Below are 22,415 nucleotides of genomic sequence, written 5' to 3' on the forward strand. Positions count from 1 at the left end.
CACCAACCTCCTCTGTCCAGAGAATTTTCCAGGCAAGGATACTGGAGTGGGTTGCCATTTCCTACTCCAGGGTATCTTCCTGACCCAGGGATTGAACCCGTGTCTCCTGCCTTGGCAGGCAGATTCTTTACTACTGAGTCCCTGGGATGCCTCCTTAGCCAAAGGGAACAACTACCAGCAAACACCCTCTTCCAACAACACAAGAGAAAACTCTACATATGGACATCACCAGATGGTCAACACCAAAATCAGATTGATTATATTCTTTGCAGCCAAAGATGGAGAAGCTCTACACAGTCAGCTCAAACAAGACCAGGAGCTGACTGTGGCTCAGATCATGAACTCCTTATTGCCAAATTCAGACTTAAATTGAAGAAAGTAGGGAAAACCACTAGACCATTCAGGTATGACCTAAATCAAATCCCTTATGATTATACAGTGGAAGTGAGAAATAGATTTAAGGGACTAGATCTGATAGATAGAGTGCCTGATGAACTATGGAATGAGGTTCGTGACATTGTACAGGAGACAGGGATCAAGACCGCCCCCATGGAAAAGAAATGCAAAAAAGCAAAATGGCTGTCTGGGGAGGCCTTACAAATAGCTGTGAAAAGAAGAGAAGAGAAAAGCAAAGGAGAAAAGGAAAGATATAAATATCTGAATGCAGAGTTCCAAAGAATAGCAAGAAGAGATAAGAAAGCCTTCCTCAGCAATCAATGCAAAGAAGTAGAGGAAAACAACAGAATGGGAAAGACTAGAGATCTCTTCAAGAAAATTAGAGATACCAAGGGAACATTTCTTGCAAAGATGGGCTTGATAAAGGACAGAAATGGTCTGGACCTAACAGAAGCAGAAGATATTAAGAAGAGGTGGCAAGAATACAAGGAAAAACTATACAAAAAGATCTTCAAGACCAAGATAATCACGATGGTGTGATCACTCACCTAGAGCCAGACATCCTGGAATGTGAAGTCAAGTGGGCCTTAGGAAGCATCACTACTAACAAAGCTAGTGGAAGTGATGGAATTCCAGTAGGGCTATTTCAAATCCTGAAAGATGATGCTGTGAAAGTGCTGCACTCAATATGCCAGCAAATTTGGAAAACTCAGCAGTGGCCACACGACTGGAAAAGGTCCGTTTTCATTCCAGTCCCAAAGAAAGGCAATGCCAATGAATGCTCAAACTACCGCACAATTGTACTCATCTCACACGCTAGTAAAGTAATGCTCAAACTTCTCCAAGCCAGGCTTTAGCAATACGTGAACCGTGAACTTCCAGATGTTCAAGCTCGTTTTAGAAAAGGCAGAGGAACCAGAGATCAAATTGCCAACATCCGTGGGATCATCCAAAAAGCAAGAGAGTTCCAGAAAAATATCTATTTCTGCTTTATTGACTATGCCAAAGCCTTTGACTGTGTGGATCACAATAAACTGTGGAAAATTCTGAAAGAGATGGGAATACCAGACCACCTGACCTGCCTCTTGAGAAACCTATACGCAGGTCAGGAAGCAACAGTTAGAACTGGACATGGAACAACAGACTGGTTCCACCAAATAGGAAAAGGAGTACATCAAGGCTGTCTATTGTCACCCTGCTTATTTAACTTATATGCAGAGTACATCATGAGAAGTGCTGGGCCGGAAGAAGCACAAGCTGGAATCAAGATTGCCGGGAGAAATATCAATAACCTCAGATATGCAGATGACACCACCTTTATGGCAGAGAGTGAAGAGGAACTAAAAAGCCTCTTGATGAAAGTGAAAGAGGAGAGTGAAAAAGTTGGTTTAAAGCTCAACATTCAGAAAACGAAGATCATGGCATCTGGTCCCATCACTTCATGGGAAATAGATAGGGAAACAGTAGAAACAGTGTCAGACTTTATTTTTTGGGGGCTCCAAAATCACTGCGGATGGTGACTGCAGCCATGAAATTAAAAGACGCTTACTCCTTGGAAGAAAAGTTATGACCAACCTAGATAGCATATTGAAAAGCAGAGACATTATTTTGCCAACAAAGGTCCATCTAGTCAAGGTTATGGTTTCTCCACTGGTCATGTATGGATGTGAGTTGGACTATGAAGAAAGCTGAGCGCTGAAGAACTGATGCTTTTGAACTGTGGTGTTGGAGAAGACTCTTGAGAGTCCCTTGGACCACAAGGAGATCCAACCAGTCCATTCTGAAGGAGATCAGCCCTGGGATTTCTTTGGAAGGAATGATGCTAAAGCTGAAACTCCAGTACTTTGGCCACCCCATGAGAAGAGTTGACTCATTGGAAAAGACTCTGATGCTGGGAGGGATTAGGGGGCAGGAGGAGAAGGGGACGACAGAGGATGAGATGGCTGGATGGCATCGCTGACTCGATGTACGTGAGTCTGAGTGAACTCTGGGAGATGGTGATGGACAGGGAGGCCTGGCGTGCTGCGATTCATGGGGTCGCAAAGAGTAGGACACGACTGAGTGACTGAACTGACTGACCAGCAAATAGTTAAAGACGACCTCAGTGGCCAGAAACGGAGGCCTGACTTCACAGTAAGCAGTCACTGAAAATAGTTCAGAAATGTGCCAACATGGGAAGACAGTTATGACAGATAGTGGAAAAGGTTAGAAAACTGTATGGCATGAACAAATTCTATTTAAAAGATCACGATTACATCTGCAGATTTGGAAGAATGCACACCAAATGCTTAACTTGGACCATCTCTTGGTGTATGGAGTTTAGGGTGTTGTGGTTTTTTGGCTTATGCATAATTTCTGAATCTTCTATTAAAAATATCTATTGCTTAAGCATTTTAAAAAGAAATCTTATTAAAAGGTAAAAGGGAGTTCCCCGGTTGCCTAGTGGTTAGAGTTCTGCTGCTATATCTCAGATGCAGTCAAAAACAAAAAAGATAAAGGAAGATTGTTGTTATTGTTCAGTCGCTAAATTATGTCCAACTCTGGGTGAAGAGGAAAGAAGATAGTGTGATGTTTTAAAAACAAATCCAACTCTGACACTTCCTGATAATAAATTATAAATTGGGGCTTTCATAAGACCTAAATGAACTTTCTAATATATCTACTTCAAAGATGCAGCCTGCAGTGTGGTCACAACTTTAGGTTTTCCACACTTAGAATGGAAAAACAAGGTCCTAGTGTATAGCACAGGGAACTTTATCCAATCTCCTGGGATAAACCATAATGGAATATATACCTGAGTGAATCTGAAGCACTTTGCTGTATAGCAGAGATTGGCACAACATTATGAATCAACTATATGCTAAAAAATGGGGGGAAAAAAGACTTCAGGTTTCCGTCTTGGGATGGCTGTGTTACATTGTGGCTCTGCCACTTCAGGCTGGCTAATCTCTGTCTCTGTAACAGGGATGGTAGTAATAGTACCAACCTCACAGCTTTGTTGAGGATTAAATACTACAGAGAAAACTCTTGGCATGGTGCCTAGTAGTACTAAGTGGTCAATAAGCATTAGGAGCCAGCAGGTGCCTTCTGTTCAGGCTAACAGCAGGAGCCCCTGCCTAAGCCTCAAGGACTCCACCAGACACTCTGACAGCTGTGCACCTCACCTAGTATTTTGCAGAGAAGGGTGTGTGAGTGCTCAGTTGTGCCTGACTCTTTGCAACCCCATGAACTGTAGCCTGCCAGGCTCCTTTGTCCATGGGATTCTCCAGGCAAGAGTACTGGAGTGGGTTGCCATACCCTCCTCCAGCGGATCTTCCCCAACTACGGATCCAACCCATGTCTCCTGCATTAGCAGGCAGATCCTTTACCACTGAGCTACCTGGAAAACCCAGAGAAGGGAGCAGGGGAAAGTAAAAGCAGCACTCCCAGGCCATTTTACTTCCCTGAAGCTTCCTTATCACTGGGTATGAGGTACAGGTGCTGATCAACTCTGTTAATAAAGCACAGCGCTCAGGAAACCAAAGGCCAAAGACCAAGGTCTGAAGCTCCTTAGTGAGGATGTGTCCCTCATAACCACTACTGGGGGGAAAAAGTACACTTTTAGACCACACAAACAATAGCATACTTATTTAGGAAACAAGTTTCAAAATTATCCCCCAAACTCAGACTCTATGGGCCAGAATACACACCCTAACTAAATGAGTGAGGTCTTCATTAATTGCTCACTTATTAAATAAAACTTTAAGTTAACCGACTATGTGGAGTAGTGTTTTTCCTTATTTCTGTGATAAGAATCACTTGGAGTGCCAGAGATTGAGTCCATTAAATAACACATTGCGCCTGGGATGGTCCAGTAATTGGAAATTTTTATTTTTACAAATACCTCCAGATGGTTTTCATGATCATAAAGGAACTTTAGGAAACACTGATGAAACGTGTTTTTCCACCTCCTTTGCAGATTTTAAGCCTTGAACACGTGATCCTTGAGCGACCCACTGAAAAGTCTAATCCAGTCCAGTTTTAGAAAAAGAAAGTAAGTCTTTTGAACATCTTGACTTTCTGTTTCCTAGGAGACACTGTTTTTCATTTCCATTTCTAGCCCAGCTCTTCTAAAGGTCTTCTCCGAGGGTCCATCTTCCTCCGGTTGAGGCATATCAATCATTTTTAAAAATTGGTTTCTTCTTAAAGGATTGTCACGTTTAATTAAATAACCATTGCTTGCTTTTGTCTCTCATTTCCTTTCCCCCTGAAACGTATGTTAAAAAGTTAGGGTGCTCAATATTCTGGCCTCTCCACCTTGAACTTCATACTGAGGACGCCATGTATGCCAGCCTGGATCTCATCATTTTCTTTAACGGGTCCCACTCCCTTTGGCGTCCCGGTCAAGATAATATCTCCTTCTTCCAAGGTCATGATCTTAGAAACGTAGCTGATGATGTAGGGGATGGAAAAAATCATGGAGGATGTCTCACCCTCCTGCCTGAGTTCGCCGTTGACCTTGAGCCAGAGCTTCAGGTTGTGAGGGTCACGGATCTCCTCTTTGGGCACGAAGGCACTGACCGGGCAGGAGGCCGTGAAACTCTTGGCCAGAGTCCATGGCAGCCCCTTCTTCTTGCACTCGTCTTGCACGTCCCTGGCGGTCATGTCCAGGCACAGGGCATAGCCGGCCACGTAGGCCATGGCCGCGGCCTCCGGGACGGCGCAGCAGCGCTTCCCCATCACCACGGCGAGCTCGAGCTCGTGGTGCAGGTTGCGGGTGTAGGCGGGCACGAGCACCGGCGAGCCCTCGGGGGCGTAGGCGGTGGACGGCTTCAGGAAGAGCACCGGCTCGCTGGGCGCGGCGCTCTGCATCTCTCTGACATGGTCCGCGTAGTTCCGGCCCACGCACACGATGTTCTTCCCCCACTCCCAGAAGCGGGACAGCGGCCTGCTGGCGGCCATGCTCCTGCCTGCTGCCTGGAGTCACGTGGACCCTGCCAGGCCGGCCACTGACGCCGACGGCTAGCAAGTGAGGACCAATTACCTCGGGCGCCAGGCCGCGGACTCCGCCGGGTGCCTGGAAGTCGCGGCGCTCGTCCTGTAGGCAGCGGCTGTCCAGTGGCTGCCCGGGGGCTGCCGGGCCCCGTCCCCACAGAGAGGCGGAGGCCGGAGCAGGAGCCTCTCGGATCGCCCTCAGGTCCTCAGTGGGGCACGGTCAGGTGTGGACGCGGGCGCTGATTGGCCGGGGGACGGGGCAAGCGGCGGACACGGGCTGGGACGCGGGCGCTGATTGGCTGGGGGCGGGGCGGCGGGCGCTGATTGGCTGCGGTGTGTAGACGCCGGCGGGTGCAGCCCGCCTCTCGCGCCGCAGCCGCCGCCGCCGCCGCCTGCCCGCCGCCCCGGTCATGGTGCTGGGCCGCGGGCTGCTCGGCCGCTGGAGCGTCGCTGAGCTGGGAGCCGCCTGCGCTCGTCTCGGCTTGGGTAGGTGGGCCGGGGCGGGGCTGACGCGGGGCCGGGAAGGCCCGGGCGCCCAGGAGCTGGCCTGTCAGGGCCCTGGGACAGGGCAGCCGGCCCGCGGAGGCGAGGCGAGCCGCCCGACCGGCGTCGTAGTCGGGCTAACGGCGGTTGGGCCGGTCTCGCTCCCTGAGGTGGTCCAGCGCGGTACCCGCACAGGCGGGGCCGCCGTGGCTGACGATGTTTTTTACTGACACAGGATTGTAAGCCCTCGCTGACGCCGGCGGGCAGGCCGATTGGGGTCGAGCAAAGGCCGCCCAACAGTTGAGTCAGTCTCTGAGAGGGCTGAAGACAGAGTGGGGTAACTTGTCAGTTGGGGGGTGTTGACGGAGTTGTGCTAGGTAAGGAAATGTGTGTTGCGGGGACGCTCGGGAGGGCCCCTGCTGGGGACCCTTGCTTTCCCGGGGTCTGCCTGGCAGCCAGCGAGCGCTCCCGGACTGCGGTTGTCGAGGGCTCCCCCACACGCATCCGCCCCCGCTAGCCCATGCAAGCCCCGCACTTCTGAAGCCCTGGGGCGATGCACCAGTGCCTGAATCCGCACGGCGTGCGTGCTGTGTGTGCTCCACGAAGTGGATCCCGGCTTTTCACATGAACTGTAGCCGGCGAGTTGCTGGACCCTTGCCCTCCCTAGTTCTCCTATCCCGGCCTCTAAAACTGGAGGCGTTGGATGGCCTGACCTCCTGGGCCCTGATTGGACAGCTGTCAGATTCGATTTTCACCCTATTACCTCTTGCTTGCTTAAAATATTTTGACCTTGATTTTGAAATCGCGGTTTATTTCCTGATACCTTATCAGGCTGATGTAGCAATAAGGGTGGTAGGTTAAGCTGAGATTTTGGAGCAGTGAGCTGAGTGACCACGGGGCCCTGGGTGGGGAGAAGGAGCAGGTGGAAACCCTCCTTGGCCATGTCCAGACCTCACCCAGAGCAGAGGGTGGCTGAAGTGCATAGTGTGTCACCGTATCTAAGGAAAGAGCTGGATTTTTCCATGTAGGGACCCGTTAAAGGGTCAGCTGAGTTTCTGTGTTAGGAGGCAGACAGGTGATGGAAATGGGACTGGAGGGGATCAGCAGGAGTGTGGCTGCCTCATTCAGAGGGTGCTCAGCCCTCTGCTGTGGTGAGGAAGGAGCTTCCCAGGTCCAGACAAGCCGGACGCTGTGTGTCTCAAGACTCGGCCCTGACTCTGCTTCGTAGTCCTCCTGGGGCTCAGATTCTGAATACTGGGGCTGAGAGCAGGTGGCATAGCCCAGAAACCCAATTGTAGAAAAATAGGTTTTCTTGCCGAGCCTGAGGAGAAGGGGCTGGATAAAGCCCAACTGGTTGTCACACCTCTGTGTCCCTTAACGCTGCAGTTCAGGCAGTTCGCTGGGCATGGCAGATGACTGCGAACTCTGCATCAGAGGTGTCCTGTCAGTCAGCCAGTCAGTCTGTCTGTTAGTCAGTATGTCACTCAGCCATTCTGTCAGCCAGCCAGTCAGTCAGCTAGTCAGCCAGTTAGCCAGTCAGCCATTCAGTCAGCCAGCCAGTCAGTCAGCCAGTTAGCCAGTCAGTCAGCCAGTCAGTCAGTCAGTGTGTCGATGCCGCCCACTTTCTGGATCCCTTTCTTGGAGAGGCCCCATCCTAGCACCTACCAGACTAAATAGGGGTTTCGTTGTGGAAAGTATTTTGGCCCCTGTCTCTGGGGCGCAGGATGCTTTTGCCCTGTGGTCACTCTCAGCCCACCCTGGCTGCCTCCTTTGCCTCAGTTGGACAGTGGTTCTGTGTCCTGCACACTTGAATCTCAAACAGATGTGGCCAGCTCTCCCATATCTCAGGCTGTGCGGGAGGGGTTTTATGCATCATCCAGATTTCAAGTCCCTGCCATTTGAGAATCTGCTTTTCTTCTCTGGCGCATGACCTGAGAAGGGCTGTGAGTCGCTGCAGGGGACTCAGGCTTCCTTAGCTCACAGAGATGGAGAAGAGCCCGCCTGGCACTTTCACTCTGGGTTTCCCTCTTTGTGGTCTTTCTCTGAATCAGGTGTGAAGAACCCCAGAGCTGACTGTAGGCGCCTCTCGCAGAGGTTTGAATTGCAGTCACGCTGGCTGTCGTGTCCTTTTAGAGCCCTCGAGAAAGAAAAGAGGGACCCTAAGTGTGAAAGAGCCATTTTCCACGAATATGAACATGAGCCGTGTTCTGTATTCTCCTCGTGTAAGTGGTTAATGAGGGTATCCTCCTCTTTTCTAAGAAAACTTAGAAAACCTCTCATGCCCAGGCTCCGCACATTGCATCCCTGGGATCTTGCTTCCGCGGACGTCTGTCCTGCGGGGCTGAGGAGCCGAGTGCTGTCTTTGAAGTCTCTGCCCAGCGTGGCCTCATGTGGACGCTGACTGGAACTGCACTTTGTCTTCAGGTCCAGCCCTGCTGGGAAGCCTCCACCACTTGGGTTTAAGGAAGAGCTTGACTGTGGATCAGGGCACCATGAAGGTGGAGTTACTGCCTGCTCTGACCGATAATTACATGTACCTGCTCATTGATGAGGACACCAAGGAGGCGGCCATTGTGGATCCGGTGCAGCCCCAGAAGGTGGGAGGCCAGGCCCAGGACCCCTTTTCTGTCTCCTGATGAGTTTGATAACCCAGGGCCCTTGCAACCCGGCCAAAGCTAAACAGAAATTAACCCATTTGGTTTTTGAAAAAGCAAATAGTGTCCCGCCACTCAGTTATCAGGGCAAAGGAGCAGTGAGGGGCTGGAGGCCACCAAAGGCTTTGGTGTGGAGAGGAAGGGCTCCTGTGTGCAGAGAACCTGGGCAGAAGAGGCAGGGGCCCTTCCAGTGCCGCCTCCTCCTCTAGGCTTTGTGCCCCTTGGCACTGCCTTCAGGGGGTGGTCTTGGCTGGAGGGGCTTGGAGAGGTCGTGCGCGGCCTGAACTGCCCCGTGGATCATGAGAAAAGGCCTCCTTGTCGCCCTGCCCTCCTGGAGTCGGGACAGGTGGGCCAGCTCCCTGGGCAGCCCTACCTGCAGGCTGATGGATGGGCTGGGACTGGGACTGGGGCTGGGGCGTGACGGGCCTGTGTGTTGCCGCCTGTTTGGTTGCAGGTGGTGGAAACGGTGAGGAAGCATGGCGTGAAGCTGACCACAGTGCTCACCACCCACCACCACTGGTGAGTGCTCTGGGGCCCAACCTTCTCTGTGCCAGCAGGGCCCCTGGGCCTCGCAGCTGTGCTGCACATGCCCTGAGGAGGAGCGTCCACCGGGCGGGCGGGCTGGGGTGTGCAGGTTCCTGGGGGACCCCCACGGGGGCCCTGGCAGCCCTTCTCCCCTCCATAGCTGTGAGCTGAGGGTCAGCCCCAGGGGGGCTCTGACGGGGCTTCTGGGCACCTGCCTCTGCGCTGCTGCCCCACGTCCCTCAGGCCTGGTGACTCGGGGGCCCTGAGGGCAGAGGCTCAAGCCAGGGTCCTGGGGCCGTGGCTGAGCCTCTAGCAACATCTTTGCAAGCTCTTGAGCTTGTGTGGTGGGAAGCTGGCCTCGATGTTGGAGAATAAACTGGTCTAGACATTAGTGTTTTTGAAAATCAAGCTGTCATTTTTGAAGAGTTTGTGATTTTTTAGATACTTGAAAGCTAAAGGATGGAAAAAGCTCTGATGTTTGGGTCTTAGGCCTAGAGTTGCCTGCCCAGGGCCCTACTGAAACTTTTGAGGCTCTTCAAAGCTAGGAAAAAAATCTTTACTTGGCTCTGAATATTCTTTTCCAAATAACTGCCCAAGGGCAGCGAGCGTCTTTGAACCTGCTCCTGTGGCGCTTGGCCGAGCTCGGGGCGTGTCCGGGGGTAAAGGGAGGCCTTCCAACATCTGTGGGAGTGTCGTGTGGATTTGGTTGGCTAGAGTCTGTTAAGTGTTGGAAACTTGTTGGGTGATGTAACTGCAGACCTTTGGGGTGGCTGAGCCTCTGGGGCCTCAGGCATTACTTCCTGATTTAGGGGCTCAGGCCTGCGGTGGCTCCTGGGTGCCCTGTGGCTGCTCTCGGGAGCTCTGCCTGGTGTGGCCTCCGTGGGCTGCGGGGCCTCCGCCTCCCGACTTCTCCCAGTGTGACTTTCTGAAACTGAGCAACCCCCGCATCACACGTGGCTTTTCCCACATTGGGGTGTCTTACAAACTAAACCAGGACCCAGACTGAGCTGCAGGGTGTGGCCCGTGCCACCCTGCCACTTACAGGCGGCGTTTCCCAGGCTAGCACTGTGTGTGCTTCACGGTTGGCTCAGCCTGCGGGTATCAGCCTGACAAGGAGGGCCAAGGGTGGCCTGCTCTTATCTCAGAGCCCCACTGTTGCCGGGCCTGTGGGTGAGTGTGTAGTGAGGAGCAGGTGTGCCCTGGTGATTGGAAAGCCCCCGCCTCAGCCTGGAAAGGCTAAGCTTCAGGCGCAGGACACCCCGGCCCTGCCCTGTGTTCAGGGCCCCGCAGGGCTTGTCCTGGCGTGTTTCTCCCCCAGCAAGGCTGCGGCATGGAGCTCTTCTCTTGAACTGGGTGGTGTGGGGAGCTCCTGTGTGCGTGTCCAGGGGGTGCCTTGCCGCTGGCTGCACCATTGAGCCTCCTGGGGAGGTCGTTCTGAGCTGGCCTATCCCTCGGTGACACTGCCCCTGGCAGCTGGGTGGTGGTGGTTTAGATCTGCTCGGAGTGGGCCTGTCTGGGCTGTGAATCAGAGTCACCTGACAGCTTTTCAAACTCAGCCTGCAGGGCATGCCCCAGGCTCAGGGCATCAGGGTGCCCAGGGCATCAGCGCGTGCGGCTAGGGGTCAGGCCTCACTGTTCCCAGACCCTAGGTGACTCTGGTGCACCTGGAGTCTGGGAGCCGGGGGCACAAGGGTCATTCAGGGTGTGCAGTTTGCTTCATCTGTTCCAGAAGCTTCTGCCGCAGCACGGAGGGGGCATGGCAGGGGCCTCTCATGGGGATGGGGTGTCTGAGAACGTTCTTCTCAGCAGAGCCAAATGATGGACGAGAACAGGAAGGTGTGTTTTTACTTCAGAGAAACATAACTGGGCAAAAGAAAAACTCCGTTTGGTCGTGGTGTGGAAGTGGGCACACCCTCTGTGTATCAGCAGCAGCCCCAGCTTCCCCTTTCTGACCTCCAGGGACCATGCTGGCGGGAACGAGAAGCTGGTCAAGCTGGAGCCTGGGTTGAAGGTGTACGGGGGTGATGACCGGATCGGGGCCCTGACTCACAAGGTCACACACCTGTCCACACTGCAGGTGAGGAGGGACCGACAGCAGGGCTCAGGTGTGGTCCTGCCGGGCTCCAGGCCCTCTGCCCGCCGCCTCTGGCAGTCCCCTGGCTCGCCCCAGGGACCCAGAGGGCCACTGAGGGCTCAGCTGTGGAGACAGCCCAGCCTGCACACAGGTGGACGTGCTCCAGGGCCTGCCTGGCCTGCATAGTCCCTCTGCCGAGAGTCTGGCGAGCAGGTCAGTGTGCAGATGGTGATTGGCCGAGGGAGAAGCGGAGGCATGGCTTTGAGATGCCTGGCGGTTCAGTCGCTCAGTTGTGTCCGACTCTTTGTGACCCCATGGGCCGTAGCCCGCCTTCTGTCCATGGCCTTCTCCAGCCAAGAATACCAGAGTGGGTTGCCACTTCTTCCTCCAGGGGATCTTGCCGACCCAGGGGTCGAATCCAGGTCTCCTGCCTCGCAGGCAGACTCCTTACTGACTGAGCCACCAGGGAACCCTTGCGGCGCCCGGGGACGCTGGAGCACAGACTCCGTGGAGTCCTCGTTCACATCAGCGGTGCATTTCCTGGGAGAGGATGACAGTGAGGTCATAGGGGAGGGTGGCCTTTGCTCAGGAGAGGCAGCTGGGGCGTCTGGGCAGCGCATCAGGACGTGTGTGGACTGCAGCTGCCGCACAGGTGGGCCTGTTAGCATTTGGTGAGCCAGGTAGAGGGCACACAGAAACATCATTTCAGTTTTGGGCAGGTTAGAAAGTAAAGACTGGGGCTGGGGTGGAAGTGGAGAAGGGAACAATAGGCCAAGCAACCAAGAGAAAACCGTCTTCCCTGCAAGATGCCTGGAGCCGACTTGGCCTAGCTTTGAGGAGACAATAAGATCAGCCCTCTGGTTGGGCACACCAGCAAGCACCAGCTTATGGGGGTCTCTGCACCTCCGGGCCTGGGTCCCGTGGTCACCAGCAAGTCCTGCCCTCGTGGGGTGGAGCAGTGTCAAGCCCCATCGCCCTTGATGGCAGCTCGTGCCGGGGGGGCTGGCGCGGTCCGGGAGAACCTGTGGGTCTGCAGACAGGCCCCCCGCACGCAGGGACACAGGCCGGTGTGCTCTGTTTCAGGTGGGGTCTCTCCATGTCAAGTGCCTGTCGACGCCGTGTCACACTTCTGGACACATCTGTTACTTTGTGACCAAGCCCAACAGTCCCGAGCCACCTGCTGTGTTCACAGGTGAGTGTAGAGTGCTCAGGTGTGAGCTGCGGGGCCTGGTGTTTTCTGTAAACCTCTGGGCAGAGTAGAGAGCGTGTCCTGCTAGGCAGACTGTGCTGAGCTCTGTGTGGACCCCAGTGTTTGGGGTAGAGCCTGGGCCTCGGCGCAAACACACCCAGGGGCCAGGCAGCCCTGGTGGGCACTGGGCAGAGTGTCCCCTCCTGGCCAGGCTTCCGTCCTACCTCCAGGGCCCCTGGGAGCTGTGGTCCTGTGTGAGGGGTCCCTGGAGGGTCCAGGCGGGGCCAGTGAGATTGTGGGTCTGGCAGGACGGTGCTGGCTGTCAGAATTTAGGGGTCACAGGATGGCCTGGCCTGGGAGGGGCTGCTGGGAAGGTGGGGAGAAACTTGTGTTTGGCGGGTGGTCTGAGAGCCAGGGCTAATAAGAATGGGCAGTGAGGGGAGCAGCTGGGCTTGCATCTGAGCAGCTGCTTGGGGCCTGGTGGGGCCAGTCAGTGCGGCGGGAGGTTAAAGGTGTGGAGAGGGTGGCACCCAGACTCGGGGGGGCCCTGGGCCCTGTCGGGTGGGGGGCAGGTCCGGGGCTGTGGCTGGGTCAGCACAGGGGGCAGAGAGGGGCCTGGCTGTGGAGCTGAGCAGCAGCCCTAACGGGGGCGTGCATGGCCGGCAGCCCCCTAGCTCCACGCTGTCCTGCCTCGCAGGTGACACCTTGTTTGTGGCCGGCTGTGGGAAGTTCTATGAAGGGACAGCGGATGAGATGTACAAAGCCCTGCTCGAGGTCCTGGGCCGGCTCCCTCCAGACACGGTAGGCAGTGTCCTGTCTGCTCGCCAGTGGCAGCAAGACCCTCACCTCCTGCTGAGCCCTTGGGCCAGCTCCCCACCCCTGGGGTCTCTCAAGCCTTCCTGCATTGGGAGGAGCAGGACAGTAGAAGCATTGCTTCTGGAAGCATGTTTTTTTCCTTAAATGTACTTTTTATTTTCATTTAACATACACGCCTGCAATGCAGGAGACATGGGTTCAGTCCTTGGGTTGGGAAAATCCCATGGAGATGGAATGGCTTACCCACTCCAGAATTCTTACCTGGAGAATCCTATGGAGGGAGGAGCCTGGCGGGCTGCAGTCCATGAGGTCGCAAAGGGTCAGACATGACTGAGTGACTAACACACACAGACACGACACACACACAGGACGTGTGCTTATCTTGAGGGACGTCTCGTGGGTGCTGCCCCCGGATGGGCCCGGGCCCCTCACACCATCTCTGAGGGGCTGGAAGGCGGATTCACAAGCCTCCTCAGAGCTGGCGTGTTTGGCTCTGTCCTCAGAGAGTGTACTGTGGCCACGAATACACCATCAACAACCTGAAGTTTGCTCGCCACGTGGAGCCCAACAACACCGCCATCCAGGAGAAACTGGCCTGGGCCAAGGTGAGCAGGCTGCAGGTGGGGGGTCCTGTGGGCCGGGCGCCGTGAAGCCGCTTCCCGGGAGCACAGTGCTCGCAGCGTTGGCTCCAGAGCAGGCAGAAAGGGCTCCTCGGGACAGCGGGCAGCAGCAGACCAGGTGGGTTCTAGCCCAACGTGGAGCCAGAGCCCGGGATCTCAAGAGCTGTCTCCTTGAGCTCCTTTCTGACTCGAGAGTCTGGGCTGGGCCTGGGATCCTTATCAGCCAGCAGCCAGGGGAGGCCAAAGCAGCAGGTGCCAGCCCCTGTCCGCTTGGGGAAGCCACCTTGGAGGCTGCTTGTCTGCAAGGCATTATTCCTGCCTTGGCCCCCAGCGTGCCTCGTGGCTGCCTTCTGTAATTCCCAGATGAAAGATCTTGCACACATTGTCAGATGTGTTCCGAAATAGTTCATGGGTATGGATTTTATTGGAAATGATTATCAAGTCTTTAGAAATATTGATTTTCGTATTTTGATCTTGTGTCCTTGTGACTTTGCTTGACTCAGTCTAGCATCTTTTTCATAGATTCCTTAGCACACAGTCATGCCATCAACATTAAGATAGTTTTGTTTCTTCTCTTCCAATATATATTTCGTTATTATTTTGCCTTATTGCACTGGCTAAGATCTTCTGGACAATGTTAAGTGGACATGGTGAGAGTAGACACCTTTGGCTTGTTTCCAGTCTTAGGGGGAAGGCATTCAGTTTTTCACCATGAAGCTAATTGTTTTAGTTGTGAGTTCTTTTAATGTTCTCTTTATCAAGTTGATGAAGTTCACATATATTGCTGGTTTTCTGAGAGTTTTGTCATGAGTAGACGTTGAATTTTGTCAAGTGACTTTTCTTCATCTATTATGTAATCATTTTTTTCTCCCTTACTCTTATTAATGTGGAGAAGTATATCAGTTGGTTTCAAATGCTGCACCAACCTTGCTTTCTGGACAAACCTTAGTCATGGTGGTGTCTATGAGATGTTGGTCCGTAGTTCTATTTTTCTATCATGTCTTTGTCTTAATGTGAAGGTGGCGCTGGCCACAGAAAAGAATTGGCAGTGCCTCCTGCTGTTTACTGAGTGTTTCTGTGGTTATTATTTCTCCCTTTAGTGTCTGTTAGAATTCACTAATGAAGTCTTCTGGACACTGAATTCTTTGTTGTGGAAGGATTTTTTTTTGTTATGATGTTTTTAATTTGTGTAGGGCTGTCAGATTTTCTTCTGGGCTATCTTATCTTGAGGCAGTTTTGTTAGCAACTAGTGTCTTTCAAGGAATTTCATCAAGGTTTTCAAACTTATTGACAGTTTTCATAGTTTCCCTTTTTATTTTCAAGCTTGTTGAAGTTTAGTTCACATGTAAGAAATTGCATTTGTTTAAAATGAACTGAGTGAATTTTGACAGATTAAATGACTCCCACTATGTTTAAGACCTAGAACATCTCCACCCGCAAAAGCTTCCCGTCTTGTTTTCTCTGCCTTGCTCCAGGATGCCATTAGAACTTAGTTCTCGTTTTCTAGAATTTCATATAAATGAACTATACAGTGTACTCATATCTTTTTTTTTATTTTTACCAAGCAGAATAATTTTGAGATTCACTCAGTTGCTGCATGTATCAGTTCATTCCTTTTCATTGCTGAGTGGTATTCCTGTTTGACCATACCACATTTTGCTTATCCATTCACCTGTCAATAGACATTTTCTAGTTATTGGCCATTGTGAATAAAGCTGCTGTGAACATCTCTGTACAGGTCTTTGTGTGACACGTGGTTGTGCTGTTTCATATCCCCACCAGTGGAATAGGAGCACTCCGGGTGCTCTACACCCTCACTGACCCTTGGCACTGTCAATCTTTTCATTTTAGCCATCTTCATGGGCAGGCAGTAGTGTTTCATTGTGGCTTTAATTTGCATTTAATAAATTTAATAATTTATTATAATTTAATAACTAGTAATTTGCATTTAATTTTAATTTAATAAATTTAATTTCCTTAGTGCAAAATAATTTTGACCATCTTTCCATGTGCTTATTGGTCATTGTTTAGTGTTTATTCAGATTTTCTCCCCATTTAAAAAACTTGATTGTCTTCTTGTTGAATAATAGTTTTTTTTTTAGTTTATTCTAAATACAAGTTCTTTTTCAGATACATGTATTGTGAAGTTTCTCATTCTGTGACTTGCCTTTAACCTTATCAACACTGTCTTTTCCAGAGCAAGAAATTTTTTTTTTCATTAAATTTTGATGATGCGCAGCATGTTTTCTTTTGTAGCTCATGCTTTTAATCTCCCATCTAAGAAAGCTTTGCTTTGCCAAGGTCAAAAAAAATCTGTTTTATTTTGGAAGCTTTGTAGTTTTACCTTTTAGAGCAGGATGATCTAATCCACCCCTCCAATATCTGCTAGATGTGCAGTGATCTCCCCTCTTTTATTAGGCTCTACTGGGTCTTAGTTGCTGCTAGAGGGATCTTTAGTTGCAGCATGTGGGATCTAGTTTCCTGACCAAGGATCAAACCCAGGCCCCCTACATTGGGTGTATGGACTCAGCCCCTGGACCACCAGGGAAGCCCCTGAAGGCGTCCTGATGCCACTGCTCACAGTGTGGGTGGGAGTGGCACCCTTGGGAATGAGGGCTCCTGATGGTCAGGAAGCCTGAGCGTGGCTGTCGACAGCAGCTGTCCACTCCTGGGCCCTGTGGCCCTCAGGGTGAGCCCAGCAGTAGAGAGGCAGGGGCTGCGGGGAGGGTGGAGACCCTTAACTATTAACTCTGGCCTTCTTCCTGTAGGCGTTTCTATAGCAGTGGACAGTTGGCCAGGCGTCCCCATCTGCATCTTCTCTCCATCTGCCCTGGTCAGTGTTGATCAGGTGTGAGGGCGTCCCGAGTGGAGGTGGCGAGCTGTCTGAGCACTATGTGATGACAGCCGCCCTCTGGAGGGTGTCACCCCGGGGAGGGTTCCCGGGGACTGGCCGCCCCACCGTTCTTGGCAGGGAGGTGCTCACGAACCATGTGCTGTCCTGGGGGTGGGGCTGTGCTTTCTGTTTCCTGGCTTTTTGCTGGCTGTGACTTCTGTCATATAAAACATAAGCTTTGTATTAATGACAGAAAGCCCCCCGTCTCCCTGCACCTCTGGGTCGTGGTGGCGGCTGGAGCGCTCGTGCCCCTCTCCACGGGCAGGGAAGGGCCTGCGTTCATGTTCACCGTGTGCTCACTGGATCTTCTCATGCGGACGACGTGTGAAGGCTTGCTCAGCTGTCCCCTTTAGAAGCTTCCGCACTAAAGTGGCCCGCTTGTCTTGTAGGAGAAGTACAGTGTCGGGGAGCCCACGGTGCCGTCCACCATTGCCGAGGAGTTCACCTATAACCCGTTCATGCGAGTGAGGTGAGGGCACGGGCGTCCCTGCTGCCCGGCACACCGGGCAGGGTCCACATCCCCGACTCTCCTTAAAGTGCGGCCAGTGAAGCAGATGCTATTTCTTAAAGTGGGCACTATTCTTGGTGCCTTGGAGAGGGTGTGGGTCCTTTCTGACCCTGGGTCGCGATCAGAAAGTGATGAGACTTGTGCCCGGGGCACCTCCACGTGCTGGGCGGTGCTGGATGCCAGCGTGGAGCGGGCATCGCTGGGTCACAGCGGGACTGGCTCGGCCAACACATTTCCCGCCATGGCGAACGCCCAGGCTGTCCACTGGCTGCCGAAGCCTCCAGGCCCTCTTCTCCCCTGGTGCCTGGGAGGGGCGGTGGGGCCGTGGGTCTGGGTGCAGCCTGCAGCCTGGCGCTTGGCTTCACAGGGAGAAGACAGTGCAGCAGCACGCGGGCGAGACGGAGCCTGTGGCCGCCATGAGGGCCATCCGCAAAGAGAAGGACCAGTTCAAGGTGCCGCGGGACTAGCAGCCGTGGGGCCTCCCAGGCATTCAGGTGGGCCGGCTGACTCTCCGGCCAGGACCGCAGGAAGTTCCGTCTCAGTTTAATTTTAAATTAATTGCAGAGCGCTTTGCTTGTGTTATCAAATGTTCTAATGCATATTTATAAGAGAAGAAGTTTAGAAAGTGTTTATTCCCGGGAGCTCTGCTTGCAGACCATGTGTTGTCGCCGACCTTTCCATGGGGGCCCCTACAGTTGCTGTGTGAAGCCCCCACATGACACCGCAGGAAGAGCTGCCCCCTCTGCCCCGGTGAAGCCAGCACGCCCTAGTTGGGTTCCCAGAACAAGGCCCCCGTTGGGGTGGGCATGCCCCCTTTTCCTGCCCCTGCAAGCGGACACCTGGCATTGCCACCCCCTCCCCGCCCCTCCCCAGCTGTCCCTAAAGGAGGCCCCCTCTCACGGCTCGTGTCCAGTGTCGGGTGTGTGCTGACGTGCAGTGGGACGCCAGGCCGGGCGCAGCATGGGGCGGGTCTGGGCGCCGTCCCTGTGAAGGCCGCCCATCCTGGGACTCTCCCAGGGGCCAGTTTCTGGTCCCAACTGCTGCAGTGATGCCCCCTTGACGCCTCCTCCAGACGGGTCATGGCACAGCGTGGTTGTCGCCGTCTCCCTGGATCCCTCAGGTCCTGTCTCAGCCAAGCAGGCCCGCGTCACCCCACAGCCGCCTGTGTGGGCTCCTCTCCAACCACGATGCTTTCTCTGTGGAGACTGAGCTCCCTGGAGACCTGGAGGTGGTTTGCACGGGCCCTCCTGGCACTCCCCTTGGTTTTGTACCAGCAACTGGACATGTGGGTGCAGGAGCCTCAGGACGTGGGTGCCGTGTCCGTCCCTCCAGGCGGCTGGTGTTGGCAGCCCCTCCCAGGGACTCTGAGCTCCGCCAGCAGCACAGCAATCGCACAGGGGTGAGCACTCCTCCCTGGAACCTGCTGCCAGAGGCCCCTGTGCCCCAGCACCCTGGGCCCACATCCCTCATCTACAGAAACGTGAGGAGGAACACGCACACCGTCCTGCCCCATCCTCGTCCTCCGAGAGCCCAGGGCGCTCAGCAGGGAGCGCTCCTCTTTGCACACTTGTGGCGGTGCTGCCTCCTGGCAGTGGGGAGCGTCTTCACTCCGCTGCGCTGGTGCCCCATGGCCACAGGCCCTGGCGGCGGCTGCGCCAGGGACACGGGGCTTCCTTCTCAGCATCTCCGCTGCGCTCGGGGCACCTACCCCATGTGCAAAACCTCGTCCTCGCTGGTCTGGGGCCACAGAAGGTGCTCTGCAGGCTTCTCAGGCATCTGCCTGGCTCCTGACCACCTTCCACACGCTCACTGGCCACTGGGATTTCCTTCCTGGGGCCTGCCTCTGCTCCTAGGTTCCTTCAGTGGTTGCTACCAAGTTTCTCTTACTGATCACTAGGAATCCTTTGTTTAACATCGCATATTTTATGGTTTCTTTGTTTCTGTGTTTGCAGTCTTCTAGTTTGTTGCTGGCCGAACTGTCTGGTGTCTGTTAAAGAAATTCTTGATGTTGTCAAATGTATATTTTTTCCTTCATGAAAAATGTTTTTGTGTTTCGCAACCTGTTTAGCAACTCTTTCCCACCTCTGATGCCGCCCTGTAATCTGACCCCAGTGGCTTCTGGTTTGTGGTTCTTGTTGCCGAGCTGTTTGTGCTGGTGTCTGAGGGATTGACGCCTCACGTCCCTGCCCGTCTGCACCCTTCACCGCCCCAGCGAGCTGGCACCCAAGGGTCCAGCCTGCTCCGCGGCCCTCCATCCCGTCCGTCTGTCCGTCTGTCTGTGCTGACACTGCCTCACAGTCCCTGTACGGTTCTTTAACCTCAGGACCACGGCCCAACCTCATCCATCAGGAGAGTCCTGGCTCTTTACTCTTCCGTGTAAAGACCAGGGTGTTCATTTTCTGGCATGTGGGATGGCGTAATGTCGACTCACTAGGCTGGGAAGAAGGGACTTTTTGTGATCTGAAGCGTTTACAATTATGACAACGCTGCTCATCCATCCGCGAGGGCCTCTGCTGCCATGAGTGTTGTGTGCAGCGGGGGGTCCTAACACCAGGAGCTGGGCCGTCATGCAAAAGTGGGGTGGAGAGGCTGGGGCCTGGCGAGAGGGACGGACCGAGCAGGGCAGGCTGGGCTGTGTTGCCGGGGGATCCCAGGGCCCTGGAGGGCTGGCAGGAGGGCTGCTGGCGCGTCTGCCAGGCCCAGCACTCGCTCCTCAGGCCAGGCAGCTTCCAGCGCCCAGTCGTGTGCTCCTGGGCGAAGCCTTGCTTCCTTGGCATGTTCTCTCCTCTGGGCCTAGAGATGAGAAGGGAAGCTGGAAGCCTCCTCACTGCTGGGGGAGTCTGTAGAGAAGGAGATGCTAGTCTGAGCCTGGTGTGTTCTGTTGTGGGAATCTCAGAAACCGTGATCCTGTTTTTAATGGTGAGAAGAGCTGTCACCTCCTTCAGCTGCTTTTGGTAGATTCCTTCCTTTGCTACATTTTCAAATCCGGCCTGTTGTGTTCTCTCGTCTCTGCTGTGGTGTTTGTCTTCTCTGCCCCTTCCGAGCAGAGTCCGTTGCTGTCTGTCCTCTGGTTTCGGGGTCCTGCTTCCTAGCTCCTCAGGGGTCTCTCATTCTTCCTCCTGAGAAAAAAAGGAGAGGCTTTTCCTGGACCACCCACTTCTAGGGACATTGGTTCTTAGTTGGGGCAGCAGAGAGTCCTGTGGAAGAACTGGATCTTAGATATGGGAGTGAGCCTGATGTGGGTGCTGTGGATCCAGAAAGGAAGGGTGCTTCTATAGCCATGCTGCCCCCAGGGTACGTGCCCTGTCCCACGCTGCCCCCAGGGTACGTGCGCTGTCCCATGCTATGCACACCTGTCCCATGCTGCCCCCAGGGTACGTGCGCTGTCCCAGAGTACGACACTGTTCCAGAGTACGCGCACCTGTCCCACACTGCCCCCAGGGTACACGCGCTGTCCCAGGGTATGCGCACCTGTCCCACGCTGCCCCCAGGTTACATGCGCTGTCCCACGCTGCCCCCAGGGTACATGCGCTGTCCCAGGGTACCTGCACCTGTCCCACGCTGCCCCCAGGGTACGTGCCCTGTCCCACACGTGCCCCCAGGGTATGTGCGCTGTCCCAGGGTACGCGCACCTGTCCCACACTGTCCCCAGGGTACGTGTGCTGTCCCAGGGTACGAGCACCTGTCCCATGCTGCCCCCAGGGTACACGCGCTGTCCCAGGGTACGACACTGTTCCAGAGTACGCGCACCTGTGCCACGCTGCCCCCAGGGTACACGTGCTGTCCCAGGGTACCCGCATCTGTCCCACGCTATCCCCAGGGTACGTGCGCTGTCCCAGGGTACGCGCACCTGTCCCACGCTGTCCCCAGGGTACGTGCGCTGTCCCACACTATGCGCACCTGTCCCACGCTGCCCCCAGGGTACGCGCACCTGTCCCATGCTGTCCCCAGAGTACGCACACCTGTCTCTCTGGCTCTTGCAGCTCAGAGTCATCTTATTCTTGGTCAGCATATTTTCTTAAGCCAGAATCTTGACTTCTTAAGGTCCCAATAATCTCTCTTTTCTCTGATTTCGGTTCTAACAATCTTCTATTGAAGAAATGAGTATGTCATGTCTACTTTAAATGGGCAAAACTGAAAGGGAAAATGGGTAATTTAGCAATAATGGAGATCCTTTAATAGTCCAGTTGATAACAGGACACTATCACTCAGTCAAACCTACTTACAGAATATTCCACCAACATTTCCAGGTGCTCATGGAACATTCTCCAGGACAAATGATATCTTCAACCCACAGATCACATTGAATTCTAAAAGAACATACTTTGTATAATTCCAAACTGCAGTGACGTTAGATATCTACAACACAGTGAAGTCTGGAAAAACCCAAATGTTTGGAAGTTAACACATCTAACTACTGTGTGCGTCAACCAGAAGGGAAATGAACACAAAACGTGTGGGATGCAGCGGAAGCAGTGCTTGAGGGAAACGTACAGCTTTACACAGCTGTGTAAGACAAGAAGGCCTCGAAAAACCTGGGCTTCGCCTTAAAACACGAAAGGAGAGAAAACAAAACCCAAAGGAAGCAGAAATAACGATTAGCAAGGAGTCAGTGCAACCGAAAACAGTGGTTTTCCGCTGACCAACAAAATAACACACGAATCACCAAAATGATGATTTCTGAAAAGGGGCGCATCCTGTCAATCCCAAAGCAAGGAACAGAACTTGCAAAGGGACACCAGGGGAAGCTATGCCAACAAATAAGATGAAATGGACACACTCTTTAAATTGATTTAACACAAGTTTTAAGTCTTCATGCAAAAGAAAGCTCAGGGCCACATGGCTTCACCAGTGCATTCTGTTAGTAATGCTAATAATCACTCACAAACTCTTCCAGAAAACACAGGAGGGAACACTTCCCAACTCATTCTATGAGGCTGTTATCCCGATACCCAACAAAACCAGAGATCAACGTCCCTCATGAACACAGGTGTCAAGTCTTTAAAATGTTAGCAATCCGAATACAGTGACATTCCACACCACAGACAGGTGGGATTTATAACAGGAACACAAGGCTGACTGAACATCTAAAAGTCATCGTAATAAACCACGGTCATAGAACAAAGGACAAAGTCATCTCAATGGATGCGGGAAACCGTGACGAAATCCCACACCCGTTCATGGTTTAAAATAATGTTAACAAACCTGGAATCGAAGGGAGCCTCTTGGAATTGATAAAGGACATCTGTTTAATCTCCAAACGCTGCTGTATCAAGCCATGGC

General features: G+C 53.3%; 2 protein-coding genes across 2 annotated transcripts; one reads left to right on the forward strand and one right to left on the reverse strand.

Annotated features, from left to right (window-relative positions):
- Positions 1 to 4,259: 4,259 nt before the first annotated feature.
- On the reverse strand, positions 4,260 to 5,571 carry FAHD1 (fumarylacetoacetate hydrolase domain containing 1). Its single transcript, XM_068968637.1, has one exon. The coding sequence runs from the start codon at positions 5,335 to 5,337 to the stop codon at positions 4,672 to 4,674; it is 666 nt and encodes a 221-aa protein (XP_068824738.1). The 5' UTR covers positions 5,338 to 5,571; the 3' UTR covers positions 4,260 to 4,671.
- A 188-nt stretch (positions 5,572 to 5,759) lies between these two features.
- HAGH (hydroxyacylglutathione hydrolase) lies at positions 5,760 to 19,042 on the forward strand. The gene is made up of 9 exons (XM_068967611.1): positions 5,760 to 5,856; positions 8,278 to 8,450; positions 8,962 to 9,026; positions 10,992 to 11,109; positions 12,190 to 12,298; positions 12,993 to 13,096; positions 13,615 to 13,716; positions 17,014 to 17,093; positions 17,500 to 19,042. The coding sequence occupies exons 1-9, from the start codon at positions 5,781 to 5,783 to the stop codon at positions 17,597 to 17,599; spliced, it is 927 nt and encodes a 308-aa protein (XP_068823712.1). The 5' UTR covers positions 5,760 to 5,780; the 3' UTR covers positions 17,600 to 19,042.
- The last annotated feature ends 3,373 nt before the right edge of the window (positions 19,043 to 22,415 follow it).

The sequence above is a fragment of the Capricornis sumatraensis genome, chromosome 3 (assembly GCF_032405125.1).
Source record: "Capricornis sumatraensis isolate serow.1 chromosome 3, serow.2, whole genome shotgun sequence".
Classification (NCBI taxonomy): domain Eukaryota; kingdom Metazoa; phylum Chordata; class Mammalia; order Artiodactyla; family Bovidae; genus Capricornis; species Capricornis sumatraensis.